This window comes from Scardinius erythrophthalmus (genome assembly GCF_964197995.2).
Source record: "Scardinius erythrophthalmus genome assembly, chromosome: 1".
In the NCBI taxonomy this organism is placed as follows: Eukaryota; Metazoa; Chordata; class Actinopteri; order Cypriniformes; family Leuciscidae; genus Scardinius; species Scardinius erythrophthalmus.
The window spans coordinates 7,403,186-7,428,387 of NC_138221.1; the positions used below are offsets into that span (position 1 = coordinate 7,403,186).

General features: G+C 39.3%; 1 protein-coding gene across 1 annotated transcript; it reads right to left on the reverse strand.

Moving 5' to 3' along the window:
- Positions 1 to 10,695: 10,695 nt before the first annotated feature.
- On the reverse strand, positions 10,696 to 24,993 carry LOC308690344 (uncharacterized protein). The gene is made up of 2 exons (XM_081364748.1): positions 24,960 to 24,993; positions 10,696 to 15,047 (listed from the first exon to the last, which is right to left on the reverse strand). Exon 2 carries the CDS (start codon positions 15,040 to 15,042, stop codon positions 13,390 to 13,392), a length of 1,653 nt encoding a protein of 550 aa, XP_081220874.1. The 5' UTR covers positions 15,043 to 15,047; positions 24,960 to 24,993; the 3' UTR covers positions 10,696 to 13,389.
- Between the last annotated feature and the right edge of the window lie 209 nt (positions 24,994 to 25,202).

Here is a 25,202-nt window from a genome sequence, read left to right on the forward strand (position 1 = left end):
TTATTAGAAAATGGAAGAAGATATGACGGTCAATCTCCCTCGGTCTGAGGGCACTATGCAAGATCTCACCTCGTGGGGCATCAATGATCATGAGGAAGGTGAGGGATCAGCCCAGAACTACACGGCAGGACTTGGTCAATGACCTGAAGAGAGCTGGGACCACAGTCTCAAAGAAAACCATTAGTAACACACTACGCCGTCATGGATTAAAATCCTGCAGCGCACGTAAGGTCCCCCTGCTCAAGCCAGTGCATGTCCAGGCCCATCTGAAGTTTGCCAATGACCATCTGGATGATCCAGAAGAGGAATGGGAGAAGGTCATGTGGTCTGATGAGACAGAAATAGAGCTTTTTGGTCTAAACTCTACTCGCTGTGTTTGGAGGAAGGAGGAGGATGAGTACAACCCCAAGAACACCATCCCAACCGTGAAGCATGGAGGTGGAAACATCATTCTTTGGGGATGCTTTTCTGCACAGGGGACAGGACGACTGCACCGTATTGAGGGGAGGATGGATGGGGCCATGTATCGCGAGATCTTGGCCAACAACCTCCTTCCCTCAGTAAGAGCATTGAAGATGGGTCGTGGCTGGGTCTTCCAGCATGACCACGACGTGAAACACACAGCCAGGGCAACTAAGGAGTGGCTCCGTCAGAAGCATCTCAAGGTCCTGGAGTGGCCTAGCCAGTCTCCAGACCTGAACCCAATAGAAAATCTTTGGAGGGAGCTGGGCCAAAATCCCTGCTGCAGTGTGTGCAAACCTGGTCAAGAACTACAGGAAACGTATGATCTCTGTAATTGCAAGCAAAGGTTTCTGTACCAAATATTAAGTTCTGCTTTTCTGATGTATCAAATGTCATGCAATAAAATGAAAATTAATTACTTTAAAAATCATACAATGTGATTTTCAGGATTTTTTTTATTCCGTCTCTCACAGCTGAAGAGTACCTATGATAAAAATTACAGACTTCTACATGCTTTGTAAGTTGGAAAGCCTGCAAAATCGGCAGTGTATCAAATACTTGTTCTCCCCACTGTAATGTTGTATGAATCATATACAGTGAGGAAAATAAGTATTTGAACACCCTGCTATTTTGCAAGTTCTCCCACTTAGAAATCATGGAGGGGTCTGAAATTGTCATCGTATGTGCATGTCCACTGTGAGAGACATAATCTAAAAAAAAAAAAAATCCAGAAATCACAATGTATGATTTTTTAACTATTTATTTGTATGATACAGCTGCAAATAAGTATTTGAACACCTGAGAAAATCAATGTTAATATTTGGTACAGTAGCCTTTGTTTGCAATTACAGAGGTCAAACGTTTCCTGTAGTTTTTCACCAGGTTTGTACACACTGCAGGAGGGATTTTGGCCCACTCCTCCACACAGATCTTCTCTAGATCAGTCAGGTTTCTGGGCTGTCGCTGAGAAACACGGAGTTTGAGCTCCCTCCAAAGATTCTCTATTGGGTTTAGGTCTGGAGACTGGCTAGGCCACGCCAGAACCTTGATATGCTTCTTACAGAGCCACTCCTTGGTTATCCTGGCTGTGTGCTTCGGGTCATTGTCATGTTGGAAGACCCAGCCTCGACCCATCTTCAATGCTCTAACTGAGGGAAGGAGGTTGTTCCCCAAAATCTCGCAATACATGGCCCCGGTCATCCTCTCCTTAATACAGTGCAGTCGCCCTGTCCCATGTGCAGAAAAACACCCCCAAAGCATGATGCTACCACCCCATGCTTCACAGTAGGACATGTGACATGTGCTGGTTTAAGCCGGGGAACCTTCCGTGCCATGCATGATTTCAAACCATGACGTCTTAATGTATTACCAACAGTAACCTTGGAAACGGTGGTCCCAGCTCTTTTCAGGTCGTTGACCAGCTCCTCCCGTGTAGTTCTGGGCTGATTTCTCACCTTTCTTAGGATCATTGAGACCCCACGAGGTGAGATCTTGCATGGAGCCCCAGTCCGAGGGAGATTGACAGTCATGTTTAGCTTCTTCCATTTTCTAATGATTGCTCCAACAGTGGACCTTTTTTCACTAAGCTGCTTGGCAATTTCCCCGTAGCCCTTTCCAGCCTTGTGGAGGTGTACAATTTTGTCTCTAGTGTCTTTGGACAGCTCTTTGGTCTTGGCCATGATAGTAGTTGGATTCTTACTGGTTGTATGGGGTGGACAGGTGTCTTTATGCAGCTAACGACCTCAAACAGGTGCATCTAATTTAGGATAATAAATGGAGTGGAGGCGGACATTTTAAAGGCAGACTAACAGGTCTTTGAGGGTCAGAATTCTAGCTGATAGACAGATGTTCAAATACTTATTTGCAGCTGTATCATACAAATAAATAGTTAAAAAATCATATATTGTGATTTCTGGATTTTTTTTTTAGATTATGTCTCTCACAGTGGACATGCACCTACGATGACAATTTCAGACCCCTCCATGATTTTCAAGTGGGAGAACTTGCAAAATAGCAGGGTGTTCAAATACTTATTTTCCTCACTGTATGTTGATTATGGTCAGAAAAATCTAGAGAAAGGGTTGGAAATTTCAGTCTGTGTGGAAAAGTGCAAGATTGAAAATATTTGAAAATGAAAAAACATTTGCTTTTACTGTTTCAACCCCCCTCTTTCTTACCCCAATAACCATTTGCAATTCCTATAGGCAGAGGTATAAGTGAAGTAATCACAGCAGTGCTCAAGGCCTGTGGGCAAGCCGTATCGCCTGCGATAATTAATGCGATATGGCTCAGCTTGTCAGGTATCTACGGCTCTGTGTAGTAAATGCCGCAGTAATTTATCATTCTTTCTAACTAATATTTCTTTCTTTCTAACTGATCTATCTATCATTCTTTCTAACTAATCTATCTATAATTCTTTCTAACTAATCTATCTATCATTCTTTCTAACTAACTAACCAATCTATCATTCTTTCTAACTAATCTTTCTTTCTAACTAATCTCTTTATTTCCAACTAATCTATCTATCATTCATTCTAAATAAATTATCTATCATTCTTTCTTTCTAACTAATCTATCTTTCTAACTAATCTATCTATCATTCTTTCTAACTAATCTATCATAATTCTTTCTAACTAATCTATCATTCTTTCTTTCTAACTAATCTCTTTATTTCCAACTAATCTATCTATCATTCTTTCTAACTAAACTATCTATCATTCTTTCTTTCTAACTAATCTACCTATCATTCTAACAAATTTTTCTTTCTTTCTAACTAATCTATTTACATTCTATTTAAAATTCTTTCTAACTTATCTATCTTTCTTTCTAACTAATCTATCTATCATTCTTTCTAACTAATCTATCTTTCTAACTAATCTATCTATCATTCTTTCTAACTAATCTTTCTTTTTTCTTTCTTTCCAACTATTCTTTCTTTCTAACTAAACTATCAATCAAACTTCTAACTTCTTTAAACTTCTAACTTCTTTAAACTTCTAACTTCTTTAAACTTCTAACTCCTTTAAACTTCTAACTTCTTTAAACTTCTAACTTCTTTAAACTTCTAACTTCTTTAAACTTCTAACTCCTTTAAACTTCTAACTCCTTTAAACTTCTAACTTCTTTAAACTTCTAACTTCTTTAAACTTTAAACTACTTTAAACCTCAAACTTCTTTAAACCTCTAACTTCTTTAAACCTCAAACTTCTTTAAACCTCAAACTTCTTTAAACTTCTAACTTCTTTAAACTTCTAACTTCTTTAAACTTCTAACTTCTTTAAACTTCTAACTTCTTTAAACTTCTAACTTCTTTAAACCTCAAACTTCTTTAAACTTCTAACTTCTTTAAACTTCTAACTTCTTTAAACTTTAAACTACTTTAAACCTCAAACTTCTTTAAACCTCTAACTTCTTTAAACCTCAAACTTCTTTAAACTTCTAACTTCTTTAACACTAGAACTGCCATGGCAGTCATTTTGACCGTTTTGAATTTTATATCTGCAATAACTTTTCTTGAAAAAATAAATAAAATCCTGCTGGTACCTGACTTTTCCTATAAGTGTCTGTATTTTCATTTAAAATGTTTTTCATATAAATTACACATAAGGCAAAAAACAAATGAACATATTTACCTATTTCGGCCATAGACGGTCAGATTGACCGCACTGAATTTCACGGTATTATTATAAATATACCAATATACACAACCATAAAATGTGGTAAAAAATACACAAAACATATTCCACAACAAAGCAGTTAAATGGAATGATATTCAGAACAGAACAAGAATGAAAAAATAACTATAAACAAGCCAAAATGAAATAGGGCAGGCTACTTTCAAGCGAAAGTGAAAGTAAGCGGCGTTGGGCTCACGTAACTCTCTAATTAGAATAAAAATGTTTCAACATTTGCGATGTATTTGGATGGTAAACTATTCTTTATTATGCTTTGTAGGCTACTTCACTCACGTTCCAATATCGACGGAAAAAATCTTCACATGCGCAAAATGGTAGGCTACGAATTGTAGGCTACTGACTATATAAACAGAGCAGTGGATTTTTTATATGTTAGGTTGACTATTTTATTATTATATTTTATTATGGCTATAATGAACAGGCTGCGATGTCAAGATTGCAATGCTGGAATGTGGTGTGTGTGTGTGTAAGGCGCGGGTGCGATCGAACAGTGTAAACATGAAAACAGGCTGCTCCGTCATTTTGGACATCTACGGATATTATTATTTATAGATGTATAATTAAACTTGTTTAAATGTACAGTTTGGTGTTGTTTTGTTTTTAAAAGATATCCTAATACAATAAATGCATTAATCTCTCAATTGGGTATTTATCATTAAAGATATAGAGTTTGGAATCTAGCGGTCAAAATGACTGCTTGCGGCAGTTCTAGTAGTTATGGAATTCTGGCACTTCTAGTGTTAAACTTCTAACTTCTTTAAACTTCTAACTTCTTTAAACTTCAAACTTCTTTAAACTTCTTCAAACTCTCTGGTCAGGCTTTCTCAAGCCAACTTAAAGTTTGTCTCAAAATTTTTTTCTAGTTTCTCTTTGTTCACATATGAGCCTACACGCTTTAATAGGCGCATCACGTCTAAACACAATCCAAACAAACTATTATTCAATGCATTACTTCTATATAACTATATATAAAGTTGCTCAAGCAAGTGGTAAAATATTTAACCATTCACTTATATTAAAATCGCATACATAAATAAATCTTGCATGTCACAAAGAACTTGTTTTTCCACCTCCATGAATGAGACGGGTGTTGTTCATTATGTCGCCTTGTTGAAGTAAATGTAGTTTTCCTTGATTTACCCCGTTCTTGAAGTAAAAAGATGATTGTGAAAAATAGTAGAATTTAGTTAAATGAATTTATGGTGAGATTACTACATTTTATTTTATTAAATGCATGCGGTGTCACTTTAATTCAGCGCGTGCACACAGCAGAAATAGACCCTGGTGCGGAAACGATCACTGCACTGCTGTATACGCACCGGAACTGGAATGGATTGCCGGACCGCAACCGCATGCAGTGTGAAAGCTCGAACCTGTTAACATGGGTACGGAAAAAAATATGCACCGCATACGCACTGCAAACAGAGTATTTGTGAAACAGGCGTCACACTCCACGCAGATGCGGAAAGTGTCGCCTTTGTAAGTGACGACAACGATGTGTGAACGACCGTGTAGCTGACTCGTTTGTTAGCATTGCTGGAGGAAGAGAGTCATCTTGCATTGCAAGAATGCTATACAAAAACGGTGCTGTACAAAAACGTAAATTATAGTTTGCCTCAACGTTTTTTATTTGTGAATTTATTTAATTTGTATTATTTCTTCCCCAAGCTCATAAAATAAATTTGGGTCGCATATAAATTGACAGGGTCGGTCGGAAACCAGAACCAAACAATTTTTTTTTAGGCCTAGTGTGATGAGTGTCTAAGAGACTTTGTTTCACAGCACGACAATAAACTAGATGTACCGCATGGCGGTACAAAATATGACCGCCGCTAAGGCCTGCACTGGCTTTCCACAAAAATAAATGACGTGGAGCAATTTGGCTGTATTGCGTGTTTATGTATATACCTAAAAAAAATAGTAGTATGTGCATGTCTGTCTGTGTGTATGTCTGTATGTGTGTGTGTGTGTCTGTGCGTGTATGTATGTGTGCGTACATGTGTGCGCGCATGTGTTTGTGTGTGTGTGTCTGTGCATGTGGATTTGTATGTGTGTGTATGGGTGTGTGTCTGTGCGTGTGGATGTCAGTGTGTGTGCATGCTTGCGTTTGTTTGTATTCCTTCATGTGCGTGTGTGACAGTTAGGGTTGCCAACTTCAGAAAAGGAAAATGCGGGAGAATCGTGGTTATTTATAGGAAAATGAGGGACACTCAAAATATTTGTACTGTATCACACACTGTACGTCATTTCAGTGTCTGCAGTTAAGTTTGTGTTTAAAAGGTTATCAGACATAAACACATTTGTATTGTATTGTAACATTACAAACAAACCATAGTTCAAAATAACAGCATTTATCTAAAATAGAAAGCTTTTTTAACATTATACACTAGGCTTACAGTTCAAAAGTTTGGGGTTAGTGAGATTATTTTTGGGGAAAAAAATAAAGAAAGTAATTGCCTACTTTTATTCAGCAAGGATGCATTACATTAATCAAAAGCTTTCTATGTACTTTCTAAAAGCTTTAAAACATTAATAATAATCAGAAATGTTTTTTAAGCATATTATTCCCACAGGTAGATTACATGTTTTCTTGCGTGGCTGGATGTTAGACTCATGAACAATAATCACGTTGTTTGCATTCGCCAAAATTGATTAGCCGAAATCAAAACGTGGACAGTGAAAGGAAATTACCGTTAGCGCGAGACGAGTCCGGCTTGAAGCGGAAGCGACCAGACGGCAGAGGATGTTCGCAAATCAAACAATGATTTGTCTCAAAACAGTGATTAAAAAAAGCTGTGATTGGATGATGACAGGTGTCGGTGATCATTCTTAAGTGTCGTGGTCAGCACTGCTGCTGTTGTATCAGTCAGTGGTTTATCAGCTTGTCAAAAAACGGGACACAGGAGGTCACGCACATGACAAATAAATTAGGCCCAAAATACAGGACGTCCCGCCTAATTCGGGACAGTTGGCAACGTTAGTGACAGTATCATCCTAAACCAGCAACCCTTCGCTCAACACCACCATCTACAGGCCGATGAGAGTACAGTCACTAAATGTGCACATAAATTAATTTATTTTATACCCCCCCATGAATGAAATTGTACGAAACTTAGCATACCCCCAGAGGATGTCAAGTAAATCATACACATGAAATATGGTGCAGTTCTGAACATCTCAACTGAAGATAGAAGCGATCAAAGCAGAATAATATTGCATTTTCATTTTTTATGGGAGGGGCGCAAATCACAAAGGAGTGATTATGGGCTAGGTTGATGTGGGCCCTTAAGCCTGTTTTATGCTTCTGCGTCAAATCGACGGCGTACCCCCGCGGACCCCTCTGCGTCGACGCGAACCTCGACGCGACCCCTCCGCCGTAGCTCGACGTGCACCTCCAAAAAATTGTAACTACGCGTCGCGTTGACGCAGACTGCAGGGGCTGTGATTGGTCAGATTATACATCATTTCCGGAGTGTAGCTTTTCCGGTTTCCCCCTCCCGCTATACCGCCATTTTTAAAGTGACCATCTGGACCGCTGCACTGTTTCAACAATGGATCAAGTTGAGGAACGCTTGATCGAGGAAGTACGAAAGTATGACCACCTGTACAATTCCTCTTCAGCGCACTACAAAGACTGCCAGATGGCAAACAACTCATGGAAAGAGATTGCCCAAAATGTTGGCTTGGACGTCGCCGACTGCATGAAGCGGTGGAAAAACCTGCGTGACAAATTTGTTCGTCTCCGCAAAAAGCTGGCGCCAAGAAGCGGTGATCCAGGCGGCAAAAAGGTGCCTGCATTTTACCATTTTCTGTCCTGGCTGGCACCCCATGTCAAGCATCGAGAAACCGAGTCGAATTTCGAAACTAAGGTAAATATAAGTTCGTTGTTGTACCTCTTTTTGTGTGTGCTACTAAGCTAGCTAGCTATCAGGCTGTCCTAATGCATGTCGTCATGTTTCGTCTGTGCAAACGAAATGTAACATAACATGCTGAAAATATTGTTTTGCTTTGCTGGTTTCATGCGCTGCTAATTCCATATCTTATACCAGACCTCTGGTCGTAAATCAGACTGCATAGACAACACTGTAATTACCTGCACAGACAAAGACCAACCAACCAGTCATCGTTGTCTTTGTACCTGTACTATGCACAATGACAAAGTTGAATCTAATCCAATCTGCTGTCTCTAAACGGAAGAGGAACCAGGATGACTGGCTAATAAAGCAGATGACGCAGCTGGACGAACGCCGCATGGACCTTCAGGAAAAGCTTGTGCAGGACACCAGCGACGAGTGTTGCCGATTTGGCCAGACAGTGGCTGATCTGCTTCGAAGAGTGCCAGAGGGGCGCAGGCCTGATGTTATGTTTAATGTTCACAAGATGTTGTATGAGAGCAGAGACTGAACATTTGCATCCTCATCCTCGTCTGGGGTGTTCACACACTGATTCAGTGCACTTTTATAAATATTTGTAAATAGTTGATTTTCTTAGATAATGTTTTATTTTACAGTTAACTTATATTGTGTTTTATATTTATATTTCTTGTGCCTATTACTCTTATATATATTTTTTTTATTGTACTTAAACCTTTGCCCTTGGCACTTTTATTACTCATTGCACATTAATAAATCAACGTTTTGTTTTGAAAAAAAAGTTTGTTGTTTATTTACAATACAATGTTCATGGTTACCTTCAAAGCCTTCAAGTGTTCACAAGATGTTGTATGAGTCTGAACATTTGCACCCTCATACTGATAACTATAATATACTTATAAAGACAGTAAATAAAGAATTAGTAAAACTAAAAATATGGATGGATATTAATAAATTATCTTTGAATTTAAATAAAACGAAGGGAATGATGTTTGGTAATTATAAATAAAACACAGAAATAGTATTAAGTATTGATGGTGTTGCATTAGAAATAGTGTCAGAAGTTAAATTCTTGGGAATTACTATTGATAGTAAATTATAGGGATACTCCACTTTAAAGTGAAAATTCTGTCATCATATACTCATATACTATTTCTTCTGCTGAAAAGAAAGGAAGATATTTAGAAGAATGTCAGTAACCAGAGAGTTTCTGGGTCCCATTGACTTCCATAGTAGGAAAAAATATAATATGGAAGTAAATGAGACCAGAAACTGTCTGGTTACTGACATTCTTCTAAATATCTTCCTTTGTGTTCAGCAGAAGAAAGAAATTCTTACAGGTTTGAAACAACATGAGGGTGAGTATATGATGACAGAATTTTCATTTTAAAGTGGAGTATCCCTTTAAGCTGGAAACCACACATCAGATACATACAAGGTAAAGTATCTATTAGTATTTGTATAATTAATAAAGTTAAATGTCTTGGAATATAATAGACTCATTGCATAGAAATTTGTGGCAATAATTATAAAAGTTCACTACATACCCTCTAAGCATATTTTTATACTGCTCAATTCTTGTATAAAGCCCACAAAAATATATGCATATGTATATGGGTGATAAACTGTTTGTTTATTTATTTTTATTGTGTTATACACTACTGGTCAAAAGTTTTAGATCGGTAAGATTTTTAATGTTTTTAAAAGAAGTCTCTTCTGCTCACCAAGGCTGCATTTAGCATATAAAAAACAATAAAACAAAACATATTTTATGACAATTTAAAATGACTGTTCTCTATTTCAATATATTTTAAAGTGTATTTTATTCCTGTGATCAAAGCTGAATGTTCAGCATCATTACTCCAGTCTTCAATGACACATGATCCTTCAGAAATCATTCTAATATACTGATTTGATGGTCAAGAAACATTTTATGATTATTATCAATGTTGAAAACAGTTTTTTACATTTCTATTTCATGATGCTATGATGAATAGAAAGTTCAAAAGAACAGCATTTATCTGAAACTGAAAGCTTTTGTAACATTAAACACTACCCTTCAAAAGTTTGGGGACAATAAGAATTTTAATTTTATTTTGGGGGGAAATAAATAAATTAAATCAATACTTTTATTCATCAAGGATGAGTTAAACTGATCAAAAGTTACAGTAAAGACATTTATAATGTTAGAAAATAATCTATTTTTAAAAATGCTGTTCTTTTGAACTTTCTATTCATCAAAGAATTTTGAAAAAAAATATTGTACACAACTGTTTTTAACATTGAAAATAGTAATGAATATTGTTTGAGCATCGACTCATATTAGAATGATTTCTGAAGGATCATGTGACACTGAAGACTGGAGTAATGATGCTGAAAATTCAGTTTTGATCACCGGAATAAATTACACTTTACTGTATATTCACATAGAAAACAGCTGTTTTAAATTGTAAATAATATTTCACAATAATACTGTTTTTGTTTTGTATTTTTAATCAAATAAATGCAGCCTTGGTGAGCAGAAGACTTCTTTTAAAAACATTAAAAATCTTCCTGATCTAAAACTTTTGACCGGTAGTGTATGTATATATTTATATATATATTCTTTTCTTTCTTTTTTTTGTTGCTAGAAATAAACTTCAATCAATCAAATCAATGTTTGTTTTGAAAAAAAGTTTGTTGTTTATTTACAATACAATGTTCATGGGTACATCATGGATATCAAGTAATTAACCAAGTCTGCCACGGGACACTACATTATCCTGCCATGGCACAGTTCCATGTGGAGACTGAAAAAAAGCCTTCAAGTCATTCCGAACAGCTATGGCAGCTCGAGTGGAACGGGCCTTGGACATCCGTGTCGGTTCTATGGGGACAAAGTTTGTGTCGTCTGCCACCATTCTTCGCCACTCTCCAGGCTGCACAGTCCCTTCAGAGTCACGGTCTGTAAAATGTGGTGGTACATATCGGCTCTCTGGGCTGTTCACTTCGTCTGTGTAGGTGAGGTAGTTGTGCAGGACAACACACGTTTTAACGACACTCACAGCTTTGTCTGGATGGAACTCAATTGGTCTTCCCAGGATTCTCCACCGTGCAGCCATGATGCCAAAGGCATTTTCAATCACCCGCCTTGCTCTGGAGTGGCGGTAATTGTAGATTTCCTTGTCCCTCGTCATGTTCCCCCCCGTTTCAGAAAACACAGTATTAATCACTGTACCACAATCATAGGCATAACAAACACGTTATGAAGACACAATGTAGGCCTACTATGTTTTAATTTCATTACATACCTGGAAAGGGACGCATGAGATTGCATTGCAGTGTAGGGGGAAGGCAGCATCAGCAACGATAACGTGAGGGATTTGGACTCTGGTCCCAGGCAGTTCAGCTGGTTGGGGCAGATTCAACTGGTGGTCCAGCAGCATCGACCCAAATCTACTCGCTTTGAAAACGCCACCATCGCTTTCCCGTCCATATCCTCCCACATCCAATAATGTAATGCTTTATTAGCTGGTTGTCCTGCATCCTCAATAAACAAGCTACAGTTAGTCCAAAATGCCGCCGCTAGAGTTCTTACTAGATCAAGAAAATACGATCATATAACACCAATTCTGTCGTCTCTACATTGGTTACCTATAAAGTTCCGTATCAATTACAAAGTATTGCTACTGACCTATAAAGCCCTAAATGGTTTAGCTCCCGTGTATTTAACGGAACTTCTATCGCCCTACAATCCATCACGCTCTTTAAGATCACTAAATTCAAGGCTTCTGGTCATTCCTAGGATATCTAAGTCCACTAAAGGAGGGAGAGCGTTTTCACATTTAGCTCCTAAACTCTGGAATGGCCTTCCTGATATTGTTCGAGGCTCAGACTCACTCTCCCAGTTTAAAACTAGATTAAAGACGCATCTCTTCAGCCAGGCATTCACATAATACTTACATTTTATACTACAGTTGAATCAGATTGAATGCATTAATATTGCGAACAGCAGCTACGCTAATTATTTCCCATATGCTTTTCTGTTGTTATCTCGGGACGCTAGTCCCGAGGTAAATACAGATCGTCAGCTCCAGTTTGTATCCAGCCTGTCATGGAAACTACAGATTCTCCAACACCCGTGCAGAGACGACTCGGCCCCTGTGAAGAGACGACTCGACGCTGGCGATGTTTATGCCCTAAATCAATACATGATTAACTAACTGTATTTCTCTATGTACATTTCTGAAATGCACTTTCTGTAAAGCTGCTTTGAAACAATATGTATTGTGAAAAGCGCTATACAAATAAATTTGAATTGAATTGAATCCACCATCGTGAACCGATACCTGGCATCGCAGGTTGCCATGAGAACAATGGAGTGATTCCCCTTGTAATTAAAATAATCACTCCCTGCGTTTGGTGGTGCCTTGACGTTAACATGTTTCCCGTCGAGGCTGTCAACGCAGTTTGGGAAGTTCCAAAGCCGCCAAAAATCTGAAGCAATAGCTTCCCACTGGCTGGTTGAAGGGCAGGGCAAAAATTCGGGACCTTTTGCAGACCTCCGATACTATGCGGGACACCGTGATCGCACCCATTTTGTAGCCCAACCCGGTGATCTGTTGGTTTGCACCCGAAGATAAAATCCTTAAAGTCACTGCCAGTCTCTGAGCGAGGTCAATAGGCATACTGTGTGTAGTCTGATGCTGTATTAACGGCTTTAAACGATGAACAAGATCGTCAAATCAACCTTTCGACATCCGAAAATACTTAAAGTGCATTTCTTCATCCAAGTCCCTCAGCGGTCGAACAACCGTAACAAATTCGCCAATCCTTCCCCTGTCTTCGTGCACTGGTCGTACAGACCACCTTCGCTGACTTCTTCTTTTTCTTCTACGATTAAACATTTGCAATAAAATCATTTGCAAATGTCATCCCCCCCCCCCCCAGCGTTCTGGCGGTGAAATGCACCGCGATGCAACGGAACCCGACGCAGAACCATAAAACGGTCACGACGCTGTTGGAGTTACGGCGTAGCTACGCCGTGGAGTTGACGCAGAAGCATAATGAGGCCTTTAAGAGTAACATACCATAAAAATTTCTTCATCCTCGGTGCCACGGTTCAGGTAGTTATTTAGGAAAAACTGCATTTTTTGGGTTTGGGGGGGCCCAGTGCGGGGGGGGGAGGGGCCCCGGGGACCAAATGAAATTTTTCCGTAAAAGTCTAGTGGGGCTACATGCCCACCAAATTTCATGTTCCCCGGTGTTTCGGTGTCCCTGGTATCGTTGACGAAAAATTCAGTAGATGACGAGAAAAAAAAAAAAAACTTTGACAATCCCTTTATGACCGCTTTCGCTAGCTATGCTAGCGGCGGTCATAATTACCGTGATCTCAGACTGTGTTTAAGTGGTTTCTCCACAGCATGGATCTTCATGTGTAGCTTCATGTCACTTTTAAAATCAAAACTCTTCCGACACTGATCACGCGTGTGCAGCTTCCCACTGCTGTGGATCCTCTCATGCATTTTCAGATGTGATGATCGATTTTTTTCTCCAGTGTGGATCCTTTCATGTTTTTTCAGATCTGCTGACAGACTGAATCTTGTCACAGTGTGAACTTTCTCATGTCTATGTAAATTAGGCAGCCGTGAAAAACTCTTTCCACACACAGAACATGAATGCGGCTTCTCCTTCATATGAACTGTCAGGTGTCTCTTCAGCTCTGATGACCTAAGAAATGTTTTGCCGCACTGATCACATGAGAACAGCTTCTCTCCAGTGTGGATCATCATGTGAACATTAAGGGCTGATGATCGACTGAAACTCTTCCCGCACTGATCACATGAAAACGGCTTCTCTCCGGTGTGGACCATCATGTGAACATTAAGGGCTGATGATCGACTGAAACTCTTCCGGCACTGATCACATGAGAACGGCTTCTCTCCGGTGTGGACCATCATGTGAACATTAAGGGCTGATGATCGACTGAAACTCTTTCCGCACTGATCACATGAGAACGGCTTCTCTCCGGTGTGGACCATCATGTGAACATTAAGGGCTGATGATCGACTGAAACTCTTCCCGCACTGATCACATGAGAACGGCTTCTCTCCAGTGTGGATCCTCTCATGTGTTTTCAGATGTCCTGACAGACTGAATCTCTTGCCACAGTGTGAACACTTGTAAGGTTTTTCTCCAGTGTGAATTCTCTGGTGCCGTTTTAAACCGTCCGCTGTAGTAAAAGTCTTCTCACACTCAAAGCACATGTACTCTCTCACACCAGTGTGAATTTTCTGATGTCTATGTAAATGTTGCAGCAGTGAAAAACCCTTTCCACACACAGAGCATGAATGCGGCTTCTCCTTCGTATGAACTGTCAGGTGTGTCTTCAGGTCTGATGCTCTAAGAAATGTTTTGCCGCATTGATCACATGAAAATGTCTTCTCTCCGGTGTGGATCCTCATGTGAACATTAAGGGATGATAAATGACTGAAACTCTTTCCACATTGATCACATGAGAACGGCTTCTCTCCAGTGTGGATCCTCATGTGACGCTCAAGACTTCCTTTGGTTGTGAAGCTCTTTCCACACTGAGTGCAGGTGAAAGATTTCTTGGCTCTTTTCTTTAAAAACATTTTTTTAGTCTTTGAGCAACTCAATGGTTTTCCTTCAGGATTGACATGATGTTCCTCCTTCACTTCTCTCAGTTCTTCACTCTCCTCCTTCACTTCACTTAGTTCTTCTCTCTCCTCCTTCACTTCACTCAGTTCTTCACTCTCCTCCTTCACTTCACTCAGTTCTTCACTCTCCTCCTTCACTTCACTCAGTTCTTCAATCTCCTCCTTCACTTCACTCAGTTCTTCACTCTCCTCCTTCACTTCACTCAGTTCTTCTCTCTCCTTCCTCACTTCACTCAGTTCTTCACTCTCCTCCTTCACTTCACTCAGTTCTTCACTCTCCTCCTTCACTTCACTCAGTTCTTCACTCTCCTCCTTCACTTCACTCAGTTCTTCACTCTCCTCCTTCACTTCCATCGGGTCTGACAGGAAAGAAACAAATGTTACATTTAATTTTCAGTACATCAAAATAATTCAAAGAGAGAAATATAAAGTGAAGGACATGAAAGTTAGCCCTGATGTAATAGTAGAAAGTAGACAACTGTTATAAAATAATATGATAATTTGATGCCTTTTTATAATTGATTATATGTCCTTGAAACTTTCCATGAACGAAGTAAATTTATCTTCCAATTATTATATTTAAAACATTATAGGCACAAATCCCATGTTTCTTTAGCAATAACTATTAATTTGATCAATGACACAATTATCTAACATGATATTAACATTAAAATATACAATACTGCCATGTTTCGATACCAACTTTGAGATTGATATTTATTTGACTAAAACCGTTAATATTATTAATGGCTGTTCACACTAGATTTTTCCTTGCACTGACTTCCATTCATGCGCATGTTAAAGTGGGACACCAGAAACACAAGCTCAAGTGAATTACCCTGTGACAAATAACACAAGCGTTTAGCATTCAAGTGGAGTAGATTGTTTATTTTAAAATTTGTACTTATTATTATTTGTTATATGTTAAATTTATGTTGTGAGTCGAAGCCTGCAGCCCGGGCCTGCTGAGGCCATGCTGGACAGCACAGCATCCTGAACGTATCAAGAAGGCCAAGAGTTGATCGTTGCCCATTCAGTGATGGTCCCCCACAGTATCAACAGCAGTTGAGGCCAGCAGAGAAGAGAGAGAAGGGCTAGCGAAGAGGCCCTTTAAAAGCAATCATTTCGATCTTCAAAGTACCAATTTATAGAGACCAAACTATATGTGTGGGGTTACGTTGACTGTTGGTTCTATAATAAAATACATAGTATCAAAGGGATAATAGTATCAACAGATTCTAGTATTTAAAGACACAACACAAGACAGTAAATCATTCAAAAAATGTTCTGGAATGCATATTAATTTCATGTTTATCAGTTCTGCGATAAATGAATGCAGGAGAGTCTGTTCTAATATCTGTAGGTTTTGTAGCAGAGGCCCTGTTCACATTGCTTAGAGTCATAAAACCAACTTATCTGATCGTGGTCATGGTGACAAAGACCTTCTTGCCCTGTTTTGGGGGATGGGGCCACAGATCCCAGAGTGAGTTCTTTTGTTCATTATCATTTGTTAAACTATAACAAATACTTGTGTCTGACTTGTCTCAGTCATTACACACACATCCAAACTTTAATTGAGGATAGTAAGAGTGCAAGGGCTTTAGATACAGCTTTGGATGTGACTAGCTTAGTGAACACTGTTTATTGTTGGGTCCCCAATACCGACTAAGCTAATGAAATATATGCTTCCAAAGGTCATAGATCCAAAGTCCCTGTGAACCGGAAGTTGCAAACGACTTTTCTCCAGTGTTATGACGTATTTCCCAGTGAAACGGAATATTGAACAGAGGGCAGGGTTTTACTCTAGCGCTCCTCCTCTCCATCTCTGCTCATAGCAGACTAACGGTTTGAGGGGAGTGGTTAAGCGTTGCCCAAACCAATTCCTCAAACCTACGTCATCAGAGAAGGTCCTCCAATGCAGAGGGGAGGGGCATTTTCAGATTTTGATTAAAGATTACCATGGTAAAAAAATATTTTTTTTTAATATTTTCTTGCACGGATTAATTGTTCACCACAAGACTAGTAATATGCGCTAACAAAGTAAATAGGGTCAATTTTGATTTCATGGGGACTTTAATATCATTAATTCCTCTTTGTCATTAGGATACAACATTACTGAGACTGCTCTCATTAGAATCACAAAAGATTTGCTCTGATCATCTGATCATGGTTGTATCTCTCTATAGCCTAAGTGTTACTCGATCTTAGTGCTGCATTTGACACTATCGACCACAACATCCTTTTAAATAGACTCAAACACTTTGTTGGCATTAGTGAATCGCATTAGCATGGTTTAAATCATACTTATCTGACCGTTATCAGTTTGTAACAGTAAATGAAGAGATGTCTCATCGATCACAAGTTCAGTATGGCGTACCACAAGGCTCAGTACTAGGACCGTTGCTGTTCACTCTGTACATGCTACCATTAGGAGATATCATTAGGAAGCATGGCATTAGTTTTCACTGTTATGCTGATGATACTCAGCTCTATATTTCTTCAAAACCTAACGAAACTTACCAATTCACAAAATGAATGCATAGCAGATATAAATAAACTGGATGACTAGTAATTTCCTACTACTTAATTCTGAAAAAACAAAAAACAGATTCTAATTATTGGACAAAAAAAGTCCTCACGTAATTACCTAGAATACTGTCTAACGCTTGATGGCTGCTCTGTTAAGTCTTCGTCGTCGGTGAGGAACCTGGGTGTGCTCTTTGATACCAATCTTTCTTATAATGTCACGTGTCTAAAAAGATAAAAAAATATCTAAATTACGCCATATGCTCTCAATGAAAATGCTGAGCAATTAGTTCATGCGTTCCAGACATCAAGGCTAGATTATTGTAATTCTCTACTTGGTGGTTGCCCTGCACGCTTAATAAACAAACTACAGCTGGTCAAAACGCAGCAGCTCGAGTTCTTACCAGAACCAGGAAGTATGACCATATTAGCCCGGTTCTGTCAAAACTGCACTGGCTCCCTATTGAACATCGCAAACATTTTAAAATATTGCTGATTACTTACAAAGCACTAAATGGTTTAGCTCCGCAGTACTTGAGCGAGCTCTTAACGCATTATAGTCCTTCATGTCTATTACGATCTCAAAATTACGGGCAGTTGAAAATACTATATCAAAATCGACTAAATCGATCCTTTTCCTATTTACCACCAAAACTTTGGAACAATCTCCCTAACATCGTCCGGAAAGCAGACACACTCTGTCGGTTCAAAGCAAGACTAAAAACACATCTCTTTAACCTAGCATACACATAACACATTATAGACTTCTATAATTCAATGTTAGGCTGCATAGATTAGGTCAGCCGAGACCGGGAACACTTCCCATAAATCCGGATGTACTCGTTACATCATAAGAAGAATGGTATCTACGCTAATATTAGTCTGTTTATCCCAAAGTTTACCGCAGCCCGTCGTATCCAGGCCGTATCCAGATCTGATTAAAGGGGGGGTGAAATGCTATTTCATGCACACTGAGTTTTTTACACTGGTAAAGAGTTGGATTCCCATGCTAAACATGGACAAAGTTTCAAAAACTAAGTTGTACGTTTGAAGGAGTATTTTTGTTCCAAAAATACTCCTTCCAAGTTTCGGAAAGTTTTTTTCGAGTATGGCTCTGTCTTACGTAAGATAGGGCGGAATTTCCTTGGGCGGAATTCCCTTCATATGGGTCCTAAGGGCACTTCTCCGGTAAGATCGCGGCCGCGCGCGCACTCGTAAAACAGAGCAAGAGAGTGAAAGCAGTTCGCCATCAAAGCGCCCTGCCCGGCTTTTGGGAAGTCAATGTCACCAAAGAAGTGTGTTTTTGGTTGCCAGGGCAAGACAACCCTGCACAGATTCCCAAAGAACGCAGCGTTAAGGAACCCGTGGCAGTTTGTTTTCCTGAGCATAAACGGAGTTGTGTAAGACTTTTGTTCCCTGCATTTTGACGATGATTGTTTTATAAACAAAGCCCAGATCTACGGATTTGCAGATCGTCTAATGCTTACGGATCGAGCAGTCACAATGATAAAGGTTCGCGGTCGTGCGTTGGAACTGGATTCGCGTGGCTACGCAGACGCGACGACAATTTCTGTATTATAAATCTTTAAGGCATAAAAAGTAGTTTGTTGAGAGTTGATTTTGTGAAGGACTACACGCCTGTGCACAAATTCAAACAGGCATACCTATCGCCCGAACACGTGATACACATATGCGTGCCTTCTGCATTTTTCCCGGATTTGCGTTTCAGAGGTTTGCGCAGAGAAAATGGGTAATCGTTTGCACCTTCGAACCTATTTCAGGGAGTGCGTTCTCGAGACACTAGGCACTTTTTTGTGCGGATGGGCAGCCGGAGCGCGTTAAAGGGCACCTATTATGGAATTTTGAAAAGGACCTTTCATGTAGTGTGTAACATAGATCTAAGTGAACAAAAACATCCTGCAAAGTTTTATATATGAAAGTTCACCGTAAAAAAAGTTATTGTCTCTCAAAAGTAGGAGTCGACTCTGAGTCAATTTTAATGAATCGTTTTTCCAATGAGTCATTTTCATTTTCCTTGCGCACGCACACAGACACCAGGGAAAACTTGAAAACATCATGTCGACAACAAAACGCTGTGTTCTGAAGTGCGAATCAAAAGTGACCTTTTTTCACTGCCCAGGGACGAGCATGTGAAGAATCAATGGCTAGAGTTTATATTTACAACTATACCACGCAAGTAACGTTATAGCCCAAACCTTGTGCTGTGTTCGCGTCATTTTAATGACGATTGCTTTACAAACTGCTTTCAAGTGTGGATTCGCGAGCCGGTTGTTACGGAAGGAAAGTTCAGTACCAAGTTTATTTGGATCAGCTTCTTCCTCCGAATCACAACCTGTAAGTATTATTAATAATTGTTGCTTTTATGTGTTATGTAGCATGCTCAAGTATTTGTGTGTTGTGTAAGGTACGATCAGCGCAGCTTCTAGGTCTCCAATGTAAATTTTTTTGAAGTGAAATGTTAGTCGTTGTTATTGGATTTGACAAAGAATAGAGCACTACCTTGTAGTACTGCAGTGCTTTGTGACACCTTGAGGCTGAGGCCAGCAACTCGCCTTAGGGTGCCGGCTTGGGACCTGGCAATAGTTTTGGAAGGCCTGTCAGGGACTCCATTCAAGCCCCTAGATTAATTCTGACTTTCAAGACCATCTTTCTTCTAGCTATTTCGTCCCTAAATAGGGTCGGTTCCCTTTCGGTTCCTCCCACCTGCCTTGAGTTTTCACCCAGGATGGTCAAGGCATTCTTATACCCTAAGCAGAGATACGTCCCAAAGGTGCCAACCAATATTCCGAGGCCTATTGTACTGCAGGCTTTCTGTCGTCCTCTGTTTACTTCTTCAGACCAGGAAAAACTGAATCTCGTGTCCAGGGCGAGCACTGGATACTTGTGTCCACAGGGCTGCCCAGTGGAGAAAATCAGATCAGTTGTTTGTCTGCTTTGGATCACCCAAGAAGGGTCTTCCAGCCTCTAAGCAGACAATCAGCAAGTGAATAGTTGAGGCTCTCTCTCTTCCCTATCTCCCTATCTATCTCTTCCCTTCAAGAGGTTTGTGATGCGGCGGGTTGGTCCTCGCCACTCACATTTGTGAGATATTATAGCCTGGACCTGGATGTATCTTGCCGACAGTTTTACATACAGGCAATTTTAAGCATGGCATATTGGGAATTCTTGTTCCCAAAGCGTCATTGATGCTGCGCGAGTTCCCTCGAAAGAGAAAGTCTCAGGTTACCACTGTAACCCTAGTTCCCTGAGAAGGTAACGAGATGCTGCGTCACCCTGCACATACTTTCTGCATCCCTGTGATCGACTTTGCTTTGGCTCTCGAAGCTAGCGCCGGTTGCACAGGATGTGCTTTTATCCTTTACCCGCCCGTGACGTTCCTTCTTTCCAATGGACTAGTTGACATACGTGCTTCAGACGCAATCACGTAGGGGCGTTCCCAAATCATCATCGACGCAGCGTCTCGTTCCCTTCTCAGGGAACTAGGGTTACAGTTGTAACCTGAGACGTTTTCTTTGTAACAAAATACTGTTGAAAAACAAACAGAACTAAACTACATTGTGGAGATGATTCGAGCACTAGGGGTAGGCACCTGTTAGAAACACATTATTTGAGTCAGATAGATGACAAAAGCCTATTAAACTGCTCAATTGAAAGACAATACTGTCATTTCTCACACTATGACATGGATAAAACATCAATAATACATTTTACACCATCATGACTATAAGTTTGCGTGTGCACTCGCAGCCTTTTGTTCTGTGCAAATGCAATGTTGTAATATTGTGTTTATTTTGTGTAGGCTTATTTATATCTGATTTATCTCATACAGGATGCATTTGGTTAAGAATTAATGTAGTAAAGTGTACGGTATTGCACGTACAGTGTACGGCAATGCACGACTAATAATGACTATTGGACTGTCATATTACATAACATTATAAAGAGAACAATATTGTAATAAAACATTTATTATTTGGATTATTTGGGTTTAGTTGCCGTGTCGCGTTGCTCCAGAAATAGCACGTCCACAACATAAGTCATTCTGAATGGCAGTGATGGGGATAACGGCGTTATAAATAAACAGCGTAACTAACAGCATTATTTTTTTCAATAACAAGTAATCAAACTAATTACTGTTTCCTCCGTTACAACGCTGTTACCGTTACTGTTGCTAAAAATGCGGCATTACTATAATTGAGCTCACTGAAACAGTTTTCATCCGAGTAGGCTCTCTCTCAGCCGCTTGAGCTGCAAATGTGACCGAATGTGAATTACACATTTCAGCATTAGAATAATCTCTGTAGTATATTGGTATAATATAGCCTACAATGTTTAAATTAGTTTATATAACAAACTCCAAAATAACCTGCAGGGAACGATGATAATATTTTAATAAAGGTGTCTTAGAATTTGAAATTGAATTTATCTTGGCATAGTTAAATAACAAGTGTTCAGTACATGGACATGACATACAGTGAGTCTCAAACACCATTGTTTTCTCCTTCTTATTTAAATCTCGTTTTTTGAAAAACCCCCGTGAAAAATAGGCGAATCTCCACATAACACCGACTGTGACGCAACAGTCGGGATCATTAATATGTACACCTCCAAAAATTTGCATATGCCAGCCCATGTTCAATGCCATGTTCAATGTTCAATGTCAAATCATCGGAAGTTCTGCAGGTGAATAAACAAGCAAGGGATTGTCGAGTTCACACGCATAGGTTTAGTTACCTATGATCACGCGCGTGAACTCGACAATTGATTACTGTGGGCTTCGACCGAAAACAGGAAGAAAATACAGGTATGTGCGCTGGCTGAAATAACATCATTTTTATTCATATCTTTCACATCTACTGCAGTCAGATCCACTCGTGTTCACTCTGAAGGAATCACTCACATTGGCTGTGCACTTGTAATGACACATCAAGGATGTTAAGAGGCTAAAAGCAGGTTTAAAACTTGCCCCATTTAAGTCAACAGGGTGCAAATTTTAAAAAGAGGATAACACGGTGTAGGCAACACCGATTTTTGTCGTTGTTCTCTGTATTGACAGCACTCCAAATTTACAAAAAAATGAGCTCAATGTTAAAATTGACCGGAGTTCTCCTTTAAGGGCGTGCAAAGATGGGTGGTGTTTATGATCATATAGTGGGCCGGTCTTGGCCAAAATGCCTGGGGCGATTTTTTTGTTCCAGTCCAGCCCTGAGTCAGACCAATGTCGTCTGCAAATTATGCAAGACCGTCGTCGTTTTCTCTATGTTTATTTAACACTTTGCACTATTTTATTACTCTTTATTAAGCATTTCTTGCGCATTTATTAATTTTGCACCTTAATGTTAAGATAATTGTTAAGTGTTCATTGTGATTTTAGACTTATGTTTACATTATTATAATTATTTGAGTGTTTTCCATGGTTGTGTTGACATTTCTGCCTTTATAACTAAGGGGATTATAATCAGAGGAGGGTTAAGTTTAAAATAAAAAATGTTTAAATGTAACATATTTCTCTCCTGGTCCTTTAAATAGGTCATTATCAATATCGATCTGAAACACTTAGGCTAGGCCTACTCATATTGTGATACAGTTTTCAGCCATATCGCCCAACCCTACTACAGATAAATAACTACAGCAGCATAATATGTCCAAATTAATCTAAAATCTTATCTAATCTAATCTAAAATATAGTTTAATGTTATGATTAATTAATCACTATAAGTTAGATCATTATAATAACATTTTATATGCGCAGAAACTGAAAATTACCATAACACTTTTGAAAATAAAGACACCACAGAGCACTATTGTACGAAGAGTAAAACGCAAAAGCTGCTACATAATTTTAAGGAGCAGCTAGGCTATTGATTTAATGTCTCACGTGGCTCATTATAGGCTGTACGAGTAAAATAAAGTAAAGCATTTAGCAGATCTGTTCCAGTATGACACTTGAGATCGATATTATCCAGGGACGGACTGACAATCTGTGCGTTCTGGAAAAGTCCAGAACGGCCGTCCAACCGAGGCCCGTCGGCACAAAAAAAAAAATAATAAAGCAATATGCACAGCCAACAGCAGGGGCACTAATACGATCACTTATAGGCCTATGCTACGTTAAAAAAAAAAACTGACGAAGAAGAGTCGGCCTACTAGCCACAGACAGTCTGTACGATCCACTGTAAATCGGGGCTCCAGACCTCGACTAAATGGTATCATTTTGCGACCTTTTTTCATGCCGGTGCAACTAATCATTTGCACTTTTGCCTCTACAAAATTACCCAACTCTCTTTGATTATACCATGTCATTTGCGTTGCGTATGAGAAACATCAAATGACAAACGCTCAAAAAGCGGAACAAAACTTGTTTGATCTTCAGCGCAGAGCATTATCAGCTCGGCCCAAAAAGCAGCGATCGCGGCCAAAGCAGCTGTGCGATCGCGATCACGCGAACATTACTACGCAGAGCTGCGCGATCCACTGAGAAGCAGTTCAATTCAGTGCAGAATTCTCTATCTCTATTATAAACCCACAGATGATTATGTGATTTAAGCTGGTTAAAAGCCAGATGAAACAGCGCTGATATTCTCAACATATTGACGCAAAAAACAGGCGAAACATTGTTCCAAGAACAAACCAGTCAGAAGACATTTCACTCCACAACTTATGAATTAACTGTAGTAAAACTGTAGAAAAAAAAACTTTTTTGGAAGAAATGTGCCTGTATATATTCATATTCAAAATGCAGTTATATTAATATAGTATAAATGTATTAAATGTTATGCAGTAATGTAATTGCATTTATATTTATAGCCTACTAAATATTTGAGCTACTGTTTCTGATAACACATACAATAGGTTTATAGAAAAATCAACAAAAAAAAATCAATAAACAGGCTAGGCTGCTTTCATATTTTTTCAGGAATTTTTTTTTAAATGCTTATAAGTCTGAATCAGAATATCAAGATATTTTATTATTTCACATATGATGGTGAAAAATAAAAAAACACCACCATGTTAAATGTGTATAATAAATATTTTTGAGAATAACAAACAAAAATCCCTTCTAGATTATTTTATCCCTTGAGGTAGCCCTCGCACACAAAAAGGTTGGACCCTGGTATATTAACTATATGTTTTATAATTGCAAGTTTGTGTAATTTGGGGTTTCTGTAGCCAGTGACATTTCATTATTTGTATTTTATGGCATTGTACATTTTTTGTTTTTATTTGAAGGCTGAGGCTTCATTAATAAACATAACCCCAATTATCATAATTGGTTTTGAGATGTTACTTGCTGTGAATACCTTGTCTGATGGGCTACAGTATTGTGGCATATGGTATCAGGACATCCTGGCTATAGTGTCTGTCGCACACGGCTAGAGGCGAATGGCCGGAAGATGGGCCTATTTGGGAGAAAGTCCAGGGCTGTTTTTTAGCCCCAGTCCGTCCCTGATATTATCCATCCATTCCCTTCATAGATCTCAAACTTTAACGTTTGACTTGACGAAACAATCACACAAACGAACACAAACTCGCTCAGGTCTGAATGAACTCAACATATTCTCCTCATGCTCGCTGCTGCTGCACTAAATGATTATTTCAGAAGGAAGACGCCAGAAAAGACGCACAAGTATCGCTGCGACCGATGAAAACAATACAGAAATGAGCCTGTCGCTTAATCAAACTGTATAAAGTGTGTGTGACGGTTGTGTAAATGTGAGAAATACCGTGAACTGCTCTCCTCACCTCAGAAGACTCGACGCTGAAACTCTCAATGACGGAAGAGACGGCGCGAGCGAGCGGTGACGTCATCGCCCTCCAACGCACGCGCGTAAGGGACACCCCCGCAGCCAATCAGGGCCACGCAGATTCAGCTTCACTAGTAGCCTTCGCTATGGTAGCCTTCCATTATTATTATTTTTGAACTTAAGTGACTCCAGTTACCAGTTACTAAAGGTGAAAGGAACTTT

Coding starts and splice junctions, on each gene's coding strand:
- LOC308690344 (XM_081364748.1), bottom strand. CDS start 15,042: ATGGAAGTGAAGGAGGAGAGTGAAGAACTGAGTGAAGTGAAGGAGGAG.